We start from the raw sequence: 13845 nt of genomic DNA, 5'->3' as shown, positions 1-13845 counted from the left end.
TTTGGATGTTTGCTTTTTAAGAAAGCAGAAGTCACAAAAAAAGTCAAAAACTTACTTTTTCCGGAAGCTAAGAATTTTAACTTCTAAGAAAAGCAAAAGTCAAATATTTTTTTTTAAAAACTAAATATTTTTTTAAAAAATTAAATAACTTTAACTTTTGTAAAAAAACACTTTTAAAATAAGGAAGAGATAAAAATTATTTTTTTGAGAAGCCCAAATTAGGGGTGTTAACGGGCCGAGCCGAGCTTTGGTCTTAAAAGGCTAAGCCTGTGTTTAAATGTGTTAGCCTTACCAAGTCTGTTACCTGTTACGAATATAATTATCGGCCTATGGCCTGCCTTATTTACAAAAAATAAAAGCCTGATTTAGCATGTTAGAAAAAATAAGACAACAAAAATTTATCCAAACAAAATATACAATCAACAATACTAGTAATTCCATAAATATTCATAAATTCAATGTATATCCAAACAACATAATATAGAACAAAATCATTCAAAAAGTTTGTTTAACTAATAAAATAAGGGTGAAATGGATTGAGAGGAGAGAGAGAGCTATTACAAATAGTATAAAAATATAAATAAAAATAAAAATTAATATACTAGACGAGCCTGAGAGGCTCAAAAGCCGAGCTTTTGAATTGGAGCATGAGACCTTTTTACTAAACGAGCTTTTATACAAGTCCAAGCCCTGATTTCAACAACTAATATTAGATACGTAAGCTCAAGCCTTCACGACTCGACCGAAAGGTCGTTTATCACTCCTAGCCCAAACAAACGTGTGACGTGTGTATGTGTTAACTTTTGTGAAAGTCAAGTTTTTGTGCATCTATGTATTATCGCCTAAGCCATAGACCTAGTAAACCGCGTCCACTAGTTTCGTCCACTGTGAAGGGGAAACCCAAACCCTAGCTATCGATCCTTATGGCGGATCTTCCATATGAGGTAATCAGCGACATCCTCACCCGGTTGCCGGTCATCTACCTCCTCCGTTTCCGTTCCGTTTGCAAGTCATGGCGCTCCTTGATTGACAACCGCCGTTTCATTTCCGTCCACCTCAAAAACCCCATCCACACCAACCTCATACTCAGCAACGACTCCGACCTTTACCAAATCGATTTCCCCAACTTAAACGGCGCCGTTCCGCTCAACCACCCTCTCATGTGCTACAGCAACAGCATCACACTCCTCGGTTCTTGCAACGGCCTCCTCTGCATCTGCAATGTCGCCGACGACATCGCGTTTTGGAACCCCTCCCTTCGTAAGTACCGGATTCTTCCCTGCCTCCCTTCCACGCGCCGCTCCGACGCCGATGCCAGCCTATTAGCCGTTCGCGTTTACGGTTTCGGCCACGAAAGCTTCGCCGGCGATTACAAACTCGTTCGGATCTTGTTTCTCTACGATTGGCACAATCGGAGCTTCGAATCGCAGGTGAAGCTTTACAGCTTGAGAACCAACTCGTGGAAAACCCTTCCCAGCATGCCTTACGCCTTGTGCTGTGCGCGGACCATGGGGGTTTTCGTTGGTAATGCCTTGCACTGGGTCGTGACCCGAAAACTCGAACCGAATCAACCCGATTTGATCGTCGCTTTTGATCTCAGACTCGAGGTTTTCCTCGTGGTGCCCCTGCCTGAAATTGGAGACGAAGGAAATTTCGAGATTGATGTGGCTTTGTTAGGAGGATGCCTGTGCATGATTGTGAATTATCAGGATACGAGAGTTGATGTTTGGTTGATGAAAAAATATGGATCGAAAGATAGCTGGTGTAAAGTGTTTTCGTTGATGAAGTCACGCGAGATGAGATCTTTGAAATCTGTGAGGCCTTTGGGTTACTCGAGTGATGGAAGCAAGGTTCTGTTGGAACAGGATCGAAAGAAGCTCTTTTGGTACAACATGAAAGATGAACAAGTCACTTGTGTTAGAATTCCGGGAGTGCACAATTTAAATGAAGGCATGATTTGTATGGGGAGCCTTGTCTCACCTTCCTCACTTGGTGAGAATTGTAGGAAGCAGCGCAAGTTGGGATGCGAAAATACAAGGAAGAGAAGGTATTTTAAAGGCATATTCGTTCTGGGCCTATTATATGATATATTCGCATATTTTGTGTATATATTTATGTATGTTACAATATAAGTTGTGTGTCTTGGTTTCGAGTTGACCTTGACTAGTTCAAGTCCCCTACCATCCTTTAACCAGAAAAATAATAGCAATGGTTGATACATAAAACTATTAGACAAAACTTTTTTCCTAAATATTTAGGATGCATGTGATGAACATTTAAAGACAGCACAGAATACTACAGTTCAATACAACGCAAGTGGTTGAGTCAGATTGTTGTTTAATTATTAATGCACAAGACTAAGCATGGTGTTATTCACCATTTTAAAGGCTTGAGTACTGGATAAAAAACACAAAATTTACCATGTACATCTGAAATAGAGCTGGAAAAATGAAGAGGAACAAGGGTTATTTATTTATTTTTTCGTTTTTACGCCGTGGACAAAATTTTGTCATGTGGTTTAGTGTGTTAAAAAATTCAAAATTTTGAACTGTTCAGTAAAATCGAAGGAGCTATAATTCTTTTGTGCTTTGCTGTCCTTTATCTTTTAGCAATTCAAACGGACTATTGAGAAAAAATCTCAATATGAATGAATCTGTCTTTTTTTCCTTGGTATCCTCACACCCAAACCATTATTTAGACAAGCTGATTTCGTAGTTTTGAGACTGTTCTGTCGACAACATCTCAATCATATGCATCTCATGCCGAAAATCATTCTTTAGAAACTTGCCCACCATAAAATTACTCCAAATTTGCGTATAATTGATCTTGTTGAGCTTACTTCTATGGGATTCACATTTTTACAGGGATGACTTCCTTTCCCAGGGATTCAAATTGACCTTGTAAGAAAGCATAAGAAGAACCAATGGTATGTGACTGGCTGTTACTGGATTGATGATAACTTCTTGAGTTATCCGTGTTGATAAAAATCATGAATAATATGCATCTCATGGCGAAAATCATTCTTTAGAAATTTGCCCACCATAAAATTACTCCAAATTTATGTATAATTGATCTTGTTGAGCTTACTTCTATGAGATTCACATTTTTACAGGGATGACTTCCTGTCCCAGGGATTCAGGCTGACCTTGTAAGAAAGCATTAGAAGAACCAATGGTATGTGATTGGCTGTTACTGGATTGATGATAACTTCATGAGTTATCCGTGTTGATGAAATTATTGGCCTTGGTTCACGGGAGGGGAAGAGTTGAACTGATCTGGAACAGAGCTCCTTTTTTTTATTGATAAGATCCACGACTCTTTCCTTGTGTTGCCTTGATTTTGCACCTTTTGTTTCACAGCGAAGAAGGTGAAAGAAAGGGCTCGAGTTCCAAATATTGAAGTTGAAGTGAACAATAATCGAAGAACAAATGCCGGATGTACATTGCTTCTTTACTTGCTGGGTTACCCTTTCCTTTTCTTACTGGAGTACTTGCAATTTTTGAATACTGGGGTCCTGCAACATCTCTTCTCTTACCTGCAATAGAAAGAAAAGATGACCTATGTGGCTATGTCGTTTTGTTGTAATGTAATAATGAAAATTTTCACTGTCACTGTGATTTTGTATGTATGTGTGTTAATCTGGTTGTACCAGTGACTAACCATACTTTGTGTTTGTCAAACTTGAATGAATTGCTTTTGAGGTCTGTTGCTATGTGAATTTACAGAATCAATATTAGTAGATGGATGGGAGTGGATTCTCTCTTGTGAAAAAGTGGTAATGTGATCATGTTATTTGATCACAATTACTCATTTAAAAATTATATAATTTTTTTTCTTTTATCTCATCATCAATAAGTGATTGTGATCAAATAATATGATTATATTTTTCACATAAGAGGATTTATTCTCATAGATTGATGAAACAGTGACCATTTTGCCACGTCTGTCAAAAATTTTTACCAGACTGTCATGTCAACAGTAAATTTTGTCAAAATGTCACGCGACATATTTCGCTATACTGTGTAGCGAAATATGTTTGCATATAATTCGCTACACATTGTAGCGAAATATGCCATGTCAAGCTGCACAGTCAGCAAAAATGATATGTGTCAAGCAGACAGAATCCAAGTATAATTCGCTACACAATGTAGCGAATTTCTGCCTTCTTGACACGTGTTATTTTTTCTGACTGTACAGCCTGACGTGGCATATTTCGCTACACTATGTAGCGAATTATATGCAAACATATTTCGCTACACAGTGTAACGAAATATGTCGCGTGTCATTTTGGCAAAATTTACTGTTGGCGTAGCAGTCTGGTAAATTTTTTTGACAGGCGTAACAAAATGGCAGTCTTCCTAGACTGACAAGGTTAGATTATCGAAAGACTTGGCACTGGGGTTTTTGCCCTTCGGATGAAAGCAAGAAGTGCTTTCCTGTGCTGGTTTTGTCCTTCGGACACTTGGATTATAAGGTACTAAACATTTAGTGTTTAAATTTAAATTAGCTGAAGCTTATTTAGTTTTTTCTAATGATTTATTATCTCATAGATTTTATTCATGTTTTGATGTCAAGGTCTGAACCAATTCATTCACGTTTTCGAATTTTTATGTCAGAAGGTGCATGCTTTTATGCCAACTAATATTAGATTGGTAAATTATTTTAAAGTGATATTAGTTTGATATTTTTAGAATGACCATATTATGGTCGTTTAAGCAAAAACAAAAAATTTAATTATCAAATAGCTTAATTTTTTTAATGTTTTTAAATTTTTCAGGATTTCAAAAAGGACTTTATGAATCTCCGGAGTGTATTGGCACGTTTGTTTTAGAATGATTGAAAAAGTTGAAATGAGTTTTTTAGTTGACGATGTTTGGCAGAAGGTTTCAAAAAAATTTGCTCATTATTTGAATTTACATAACAATATCAGTTTGTGTAAAATTGAAATTTTTTACCATTTCAGAATACCACTCAAAGAGTTGTATTTACATTATTCCATCAAATCAAAATGTAGGAAAAAAGCAATGGAGACAAATATTTTTTATCAATAAACTAGCCAAAAGAAACTTGAGAGAGAGTCTTTTTTGTATTTAGTCAAGGGTTAGTTTGGTAATTTCATCCTATTTTTCATCAATATTTTAACTTTAACCAAACATAAATTTAGAAAATTTAACTCAATTTTTTTGGTAATATTTTGTCCTAACAAATAATTTTTTTTTTAACTCTCCTACTATCAAACATGTGAAAGGATGAATGGCTTGGACGCACTCTAATAAACATATTTTTTAGAGTATGGGAACACAATCGCTTCTAGATTTTTTTTTTCAACAGATCGATCAATTTTTTTTCTCTCCGTGCATCGCACGGGTAATATATTAGTTTTTTTTTTAACTTTTCTATCAAACTCATTTTTTCACCATATTCTTAGTTATTGTATTTTCCTGATAAATTTTTTTTTTTTACCAAACATCCGGTAGACACAGCAACACAAGGATTCATTGATTTTGTTTTTTTCAAAAAAAAAAAAAACTTGACACTGTAGGAGAGGAATACTATTTCCCCTTTCAAAAATCATGTTTAAGAATATTTACTGTGAATATTATTATTTGATTAAATAAGTTTAATGATAATTTTAAAAATAATAATAATTACGTTATTTATAATATTAATTATTATTATCATAATATTAATTATTATATAATAATTAATATTTATATAAAGTGATAGAATAGAGATAATAAAAGTTGAAAAGAAAATATAATTTATTATAATATTTTTTTATAAAACAAATTATAAATATAACCCCTCTCTCTTATTTTAAATCTACATCGCTTTTGTCTTCTTACCTCTGTTATGCCATTGTCTCGGACGTTTCTTCTCACAGGAGCTCATCTTTATCATGAGATTGACCAAATAATAATTATCCATGGCTTCCAAAAGGCAGAGGACCCCACCACTAGACGTTTTCGTAGAAATGGTATAAAGGCAGCAAGATCAGAACCGTCAGATAGCATAGCATAGCAAGCTCAGCTAGCAGTTACCACATAGGAGTTTCATTTCATTTCGTGTGCCCTTTGCACACCGTGAATGACCAAACTCAACCCTTCTCAAATTTATTCCTCCCCAATATAACAATAAAATAAATGAATAATTAATTAAATAAATAATTGCCATGTTACTGCAGATAAATTATCTTATCTGCAGTAAGTCAATACGACGTCGTTTTGAAACAGAAATTATGGTGTTTTTGTAATTTTAATTTATTTTAAAGTTATAATAATCTTTATATTTATTATTTTTTAAGATTTTAATATCAAAACTACGTCGTTTTGGAAATAAATACAAATATTTTTTTTTCCTATTTATAAATGATAAACCAGCGTTAGATTACAGTCCTGGGGGACGGTAAAATTATGGTAGATTTGTCTCACTCTCACCACCATCACTGAGTGCCGTTTCTAACAACTTTTGCTCTTGATTACCGTAACCGCCCTTGATCACATTGTTCACCGGCGGCGGCGGGTTCCCGTGAATGTCTATCATCGAAACCCCCACCGTCGATTGCGATCACGATCAGCGCGGCGGGGTCGCCCCCACAGACTACTACCGTCACTCCGCGAAGCGTAAATTCGACGACTTCACTTCGGCCTTCGACGATTACGATGATTGCGCCGATTTTCTCGACTTAGTCTCCGTCAGAATGAAGAAAGACGTTGAAGCCAACGCCGTCGTCAATTCATCCTCCGCCGCGGCGTCGCGGTTGCAGTTCTTTGTTCGCATGATATCGAAGGGTAACAGCATGGTGATGCAGGGTTTCCCACAAGACACCGTGAAATCGATTCACGAGCGCATCGAGACGATGACGGGGATTCCGGTGTGCGAGCAGCGGTTGATATATAATGGGAAGCAGCTTCGGTGGAAGCAGACTCTGCATGAATGTGGCATTCAGAACGATGCGAATCTCCAATTGGTTGGGAATTTGCGGAGTGGGATGATCCCCAAAGTAATGGAGGTGATCGACAATATGATTTCCCTAATTTGCCGTTTGTGCAGAGGCGAAGTGGTGCACGATGCTCTGGAGGTGATCAAGATTCTCATGACCAAGAACTTCAATGTTCCTGGTTATTTTGAAGCTTTCTTGTCTTCTAAATCTCCCGCAATACTTGTGATGCTCTATGTATCCCCCCATGCAGGTAACAAGGGCCGTGCTAATTGTTCCATCATGCATTTCTTGAGTTGGTGTCACACTAAGTTAAGTAAATCGTTTTATCGTCCGTGTGCTCGTGTGGTGTTGGAGTTATGTAAAGTGCTTCGACGGGTGGTGGGTTGTGATGATCCTTTGTATATCTCTTGCCGGAGTGCTTTTGGGTTTTTGTTGGAGAATGGTAGTGTTTCCTATGGTTCTGGGAATCCTAAAAGCTCGATTTTGCTTCAAGATATTTGCCCCTTTGTTCGTGAGCTTGCAAATACGTTGTTGAGGGATTTGGATTTGAGTATAAGTTGCCCCACCTCCACGGGGCCGTTCTCTACAGATGTTCGGGATTTCACGGCATTGTTAATCCCTTTAAGGACCGGAATCAGAGAGCAGCAAGCTTTGGAGGGTTCTGTGACTGATGGAAAATGCTGTCAGGAGGACCCTTTGCTTGCAGAAGAGGTTGATTACCTTCGTCTTATATATATTCAGTTATTGAGCAAAATGGATGAGTGCCTTCGTGGCATGGAGGAATGCTTGGCTAACAAGGAACAAGGGGAAGGAGATAATGTCTATTTGGGATGGTATCAGTATCTTTCCATCTTGAAGGAGTTGCATCAAATCTCAAAGCTCTATGACGGTGCCGAAGAAAAATTTTGGAGAGTTTTGATGCATAGAAGAAACATGCTGTCTCTACTAATTATTCGGCACGCAAAGAGAACTGATGATCATCAGTGGATTCTTGAGCACAAAAGCGTGACCAATTTTGAATCTAGGAGGCATTTGGCGATGTTGCTGTTCCCTGAGGTAAAAGAAGATTATGAAGAGTTTCATGAGATGCTTATTGACAGGTCTAAGTTATTAGCTGAATCTTTCGAGTACATAACTGGAGCAAAGCCTGAGTCCCTGCATGCTGGTCTATTTATGGAGTTCAAAAATGAGGAAGCTACAGGACCAGGTGTACTGAGGGAGTGGTTTGTTTTGGTGTGTCAAGCAATATTTAATCCGCAAAATGCTCTTTTTGTGGCATGCCCCAATGACTGTAGGAGATTTTTCCCTAATCCTGGTGAGTTTCATCTGGAATTCTAAATGCATTTTTTTCTCTGCTGCTTGCCATGCATTTGGAGTATTGTCAAATGGCAAATGTTTGGCCATGACTTATAATTGTTCATGTGTCCTTTCCAAAAGAAATATAGATATGAAAACAGTTATAGAATGTTTACAAAATGATATTTTTTAGGGTAGTAAAATATGTTGAACTAGTCTTCATGGGGGTAACACCCTTGTTCAAATAATTATAAAGTAGGCTAGATCCCTGTAAAAGAAAATGCTAGAGGGAAAAATAAAGGGTAAAGCTAAAACAGAGCCTACTTCATGAATGAAATCTGACTTTAAAAGCAGAAAAAATTATGGAAATAAAGTGTTAGAACTTGACTGCAGCTAAGGGCCATGAACTTGGTGGTAGAGTTAACACCCAAATAGTTTAGACTTTGAGGTTAGGTCATTTATTTCTGTATCAATAGCAATGGTTCCTCTGGCTTGTAGAGTTACTCCATCATGTAAAACCTCTATTTCTCTCTGAATAGAACTTCATTTCCTGGCTGCCCAGGGTAATGCAACGCACCAAACATGGGAAGAGTTGAGATTTGATCAAACATGACAACCATGTAACAGAAGATTATCCACAATTGATTGATCACAATCACGTGTAATGTGCTATGGCCATTTACTGACTGTTTATGATAGCTGCTATTATTGGGCAATAACTAATGTGTTTTAGGGATAGACTCAGTTAATATATAATCCTTCTCTTATTTTTACTCTTTTCCACTGGTTTGCTAGCCCAAGTGTCATTTTCATCGGGAGTTCAATAACAGTTTGGCCAGCAACCTAACACTACACTAATGACTTTCAAATTGAGAAGTAAATGTTCATGGAGACTCTAGCAGGCCAAAATCTTTGCATCCTAAGTTCAGAGTATCTGTATAGCTTCATAATACTATTTTTTTTTATCTAGGATATATATTGATGGTACCAGACAAATTCAGCAGCAAATAACAAAAGAAACACTTTTATTACTCAATAATCCATTGGAGTCTAACTCCTTCTATAGACTCAACAATAACGCAGGAAAGCAGAGCAATAACAGACTCCTCATTCTTTATACGGACTGAAAGCGAGACTGACAATTCTAAAATAGCAATGCAATAAACACAACGATAGCAGTAGTTTAATAACGCAACTGTAATACAAGACTCCTAAGGACAGATAACAGACTCCATGACTACTATTGGAGGTGCTGGATTATCCGTCTTCCACTGATAATGACACCCTTCTTCTTGAGACAGTCTCAAGAACCCAACAACTGAGCACCACGCCCAGCAGCTTTACTCTACTCACTCAGAATAATTTTCTCCACCCCGAGTATTAGAGCATAACTTCCTTATATCATCTCCCCATTCGTGGAACACCTTCCCACATTTCCCCCCACTACTCCTTCACCATTCATAGCACTCCATGTGGCTTCTCCAATAACTAACTTCCCTTCTTCATCGCCCTTTACTGTCATGATGCTATCTTCCCCAAGCAAGTGGCCTTCCTCTTCCTCTGATAGATTTTATTAAATGGGCTTAAGGCCCCATCATATATACTTATCAAACCATCAATCATATGAAGTGAGAGAAATGATTCTCATCAATAATGATGTTGTCTTCCTCATGCAGAGCTGCTATCTGATTATGATCATATTTAGTCTCTCATTCATTTATTTTATTTAAGTTATGATCATTTAATTATTTAAAGCATATTTATCTCTGGGAACATTTTAGAGAAATTTGAAAATTCAGAGTTTGTCTTTCAAGTAACGTGTTTGCTAAAAAGAGGGTTAATTTGTATACTGTTGAAGTATATACGTTCCTCTTTTGTTATTATTATGTTTTTTGGCATAAGCTTATAAAATTTTGATACTTGTCTCTTGTTTCTTTCTTTAATCTAGTTATGAAATAGTGAATATTTTTAAGAGTAGAGTGTCTCATATGGCCTGCTATTGTGAATATAGCTATATTACCTTGAATGGTCCACCTGAGAAATAAGGGAATTTCCTTTCTACTGTAAGTGGCTCAGACGGATGCCCATAGAAGGCCTAAGGATAGTAATGGGTAGGTTTACCCTTTTTTTTGCCAACTATATTGAAGCAGTGGGCTTTTTCTTCCAACCTTGCCTTTGTGTTGATTCCTTTAAGCTAGTATTTTCGTTCTTTACCAAGTTTAGTATGTCTGCTATCCTGGTCAGATGTGGAATGGTGACGAGCTAGTCCACCAATCAACTCAGGGTGTGGACCAGCACATTTTGTGGTGTGGCTCTGATGACTATGCTGCACAGATACAAATATGATATTTGAGTTACTGTATGATGCAGTTTTATTTTTAATTGAGTTACTATTTTGGCAGGGGTAAATTAACTTATAGGAGCATATTTATAATTTTATATAATATAGGAATTAATGTGTAGTTTCAGAATTAGTGAAAAAAAATGTATTTATATATTCAATTTTAACACTACTGAAGATTAAAAATCCAACAAAGGTCTAGCTTTTCATATATCCATGAATTGTTATACTTGTGCTTATATTTTTTAGAAACTAATCTGTTGTTTTTTCATCAATAGTGATCAACTCTGCATTGTGTAACATGGATTTGGCTCCTCTAAAGTGAGGAGTGCACCTTAGAGGGAAAACTGTGGCGTTATAACCCTTTTGGGAAAATCAAAAGAGTGGATTTTAACAATTTAATTGTTTGTTATACATGTGCATGTATTTTATCACAATCTCAACTGTTGATTTTCCAATTAACTTTTATAACTCTGCACTTTTCCCTCTAAAGTGCACCCCTCAGTTTAGAGGAGTCAATTCAGTGTAACTTGTCCAATATTTAGCATTTTGTCACCAAACTTGAGTTCCCATTTGTTATCGTTAGGATTATGGTTGCTTGGTCAGTGTTAGTATTTATGTTATTTGCTGTATATCTTGTATCAGTAGATATTATTCAAGGGATTCTGCACAATCCAAGTTTAGTTTATTCTTTGTATACTTATCTGCAGCATCTAAGGTACATCCTCTGCACCTTGAGTACTTCAGCTTCTCTGGTCGCATTATTGCACTAGCTTTGATGAATAGGGTGCACGTGGGTATTGTTTTTGATCGTGCGTTTTTCATGCAATTGGCTGGAAACTATATTACTTTAGAAGATATACGGGATGCAGATCCTTACTTGTATAGCAGCTGCAAGCAAATATTGGAGATGGATGCTGATTTCATTGATTCTGATGCATTAGGACTGACCTTTGTCAGAGAGGTGGAGGAATTAGGATACAGGAAAGTGGTTGAGCTTTGCCCTGGTGGGAAAAGACTTGTAGTGAATAGTAAGAACAGGGAGAAGTATGTTGATCTTCTTATACAGAATCGTTTTGTAACATCCATATCTGAGCAGGTATCACATTTTGCCAAGGGTTTTGATGATATTCTTTCCAACTCAAGGCTCCGGCAGTTCTTTCAAAGTTTAGATCTTGAAGATCTTGACTGGATGCTGCATGGGAGTGAAAATACCACTTCTGTTGAAGATTGGAAGGCACATACTGAGTATAATGGCTATAAAGAGACTGATGGTCACATATCTTGGTTTTGGGAGGTGTGTACGATACTGGTTTTATGGAATTACAATCTCTTTACATTTATCTTCCCTCTTTTTTATTTCTTTTCTATTTTTTGCAATTTTGTTTTTTTTTTTTTACATTTTTAAGAGAGCTATCCTTGGAGCAACGATGTGATTGCAACTTTGCAGAAATAGCCTCTTTGCAGAAACAAGATAAAATTGTCTACAATTAACCCTTGTTCCTACCCTTTCAAAGTCGGAGAGCTATGTGCATAGGGATTTTTTCCCTTTTTATTTTCAAATTTCTATGCAATAAGTCTGTATAGTAAGTTCGATCTTTTTTTTTAAATTTTTTTTTTTTTGCTTAAGATCTCATTTTAGCTAAAAGTAGGTTGTTGTTGAAGCCTTTGAAATAATTCTTTCTTGAATGTTATTCGAATAACTCATTATTTCAACATTTGCTCTGAGTTCCTACTCAGCTTTAGTTTTTTTAATTTTTTTGCAGATTGTTGGGAGAATGTCAGCGGAACAAAGGAAGGTTCTTCTGTTCTTTTGGACATCTGTGAAATATTTACCAGTTGAAGGTTTCCATGGTTTGGGTTCCCGTCTGTACATTTGCAGGTCCCTGGAACCTGAAGATCGTCTGCCGTCATCTCACACATGCTTTTACCAGCTGTGTTTACCCCCTTATTCATCTATGGCTGTCATGCAAGATCGCCTTGGAGTCATCACTCAAGATCACATTGGTTGCAGTTTTGGTACTTGGTGAATACACCTGCATTTTGGGGAGAAGTGGTTTTGACTGCACATAGAAATATAGGTACTCAGCTTTGCACAGATTATAGGATATATAGGATTATTCCATCTGTTCTCGAATTAATGATGTGAGAAGGCACTTTTGTCAAATCAATTCTGGGTTGCAATGTCATTGATCTTTTGTCAAATGTTTATATATGGGGTTAAGTAAATTTAAGAATTCTGTGATTTGGTCTTAGTAAATAGCTATTGTATCGTCATGCCATGACATACAAGTTTGGACAATCATGCTCGAAGAGCAACTCTTTTGTCATGATCTATTAAGAATTAGCATTTCTTAAGTTCTAACAATTTATCTTTCTGTGATGTGCGATTTGCTGCATCCTCATTCACCCTCCAGAAAAAAAAAAAAGGCTGCTTTTTTCTCGTAGATTTTGTTTTCAGGTCGCTGCAGAAACCTTTATCGTCGAGAAAATCATTATGAATAATAAGGACGTAAATGAGTGCTTTTTTTTAAATACATTGCAACTGTTAGCTATAATTGATGGTGAGTACTACAGTTTTTTTCTTTCTAATTTTTTGGGTATGAATATTTTCAAAGAAATCATTCGGAAAATATGCAAGAATGGAAAATTAGTATTCTGTTGCAACCAGCAATGATCCTTTATCATAAATTTTTCATTAATATCGTAATCTTCTTCCGAGAAATGTTTTCTGATGATGATGTTAAGGGTCCAAGTGCAACTCTTCTTTCCTTTCTGAAATCTAATGGAGTGGTCATAAATTATAATGGCTTCTTTCAAATGTGAAAGTAGATAGTTGGCTATCCAATTTTCAGTTTATATCACGGTTGATCTATCTCAATTAAAAAAAGGGCAAAAAAAAATTAATATATTATATTTTAGATAAACAATTACAAATTTATGGCTGTTTTGAAAATATTAATGCATTTATTGCACAATGTCACGTCCAAAGAGAGCGTCACTGCCTGGTGGGTCACGTCCAAACCAGGCGTGACATTTGACGCCCAAAAGGGGCGTGACCCATGCAGCCTATATAATCCCCCATTTTTTCTTTTTTACCACTTTGCATTCTCACTCTAACCTCTCTCTAAGACGATTGTGCTCTCTACCTTACGTGAAAATTTGCGTAGCGAAGCTCTGCTAACAAAACTAAGTTTTTAACACCTACTATGTATACGTTTAAATTACAGTGTTACATTAGGAATATGTTAGGGTTTAGCGTATA

At 36.5% G+C, this 13845-nt stretch overlaps 2 protein-coding genes across 2 annotated transcripts; both read left to right on the top strand.

Annotated features, from left to right (window-relative positions):
• The first annotated feature begins 628 nt into the window (after nucleotides 1-628).
• LOC133290280 (F-box protein CPR1-like) lies at nucleotides 629-3704 on the top strand. Its single transcript, XM_061488354.1, has 3 exons — nucleotides 629-2047; nucleotides 2865-2926; nucleotides 3113-3704. Exons 1-2 carry the CDS (start codon nucleotides 924-926, stop codon nucleotides 2902-2904), a joined length of 1164 nt encoding a protein of 387 aa, XP_061344338.1. The 5' UTR covers nucleotides 629-923; the 3' UTR covers nucleotides 2905-2926; nucleotides 3113-3704.
• A 2705-nt stretch (nucleotides 3705-6409) lies between these two features.
• Nucleotides 6410-12888, top strand: LOC133290302 (E3 ubiquitin-protein ligase UPL5-like). The gene is made up of 3 exons (XM_061488385.1): nucleotides 6410-8258; nucleotides 11291-11877; nucleotides 12347-12888. Exons 1-3 carry the CDS (start codon nucleotides 6533-6535, stop codon nucleotides 12608-12610), a joined length of 2577 nt encoding a protein of 858 aa, XP_061344369.1. The 5' UTR covers nucleotides 6410-6532; the 3' UTR covers nucleotides 12611-12888.
• Nucleotides 12889-13845: the final 957 nt, after the last annotated feature.

Source organism: Gastrolobium bilobum, unplaced genomic scaffold, assembly GCF_033153095.1.
Source record: "Gastrolobium bilobum isolate Gb01-03AN ecotype WA unplaced genomic scaffold, APGP_CSIRO_Gbil_v1 utg1595, whole genome shotgun sequence".
In the NCBI taxonomy this organism is placed as follows: domain Eukaryota; kingdom Viridiplantae; phylum Streptophyta; class Magnoliopsida; order Fabales; family Fabaceae; genus Gastrolobium; species Gastrolobium bilobum.
This window is presented reverse-complemented; position numbering and strand designations above follow the sequence as displayed.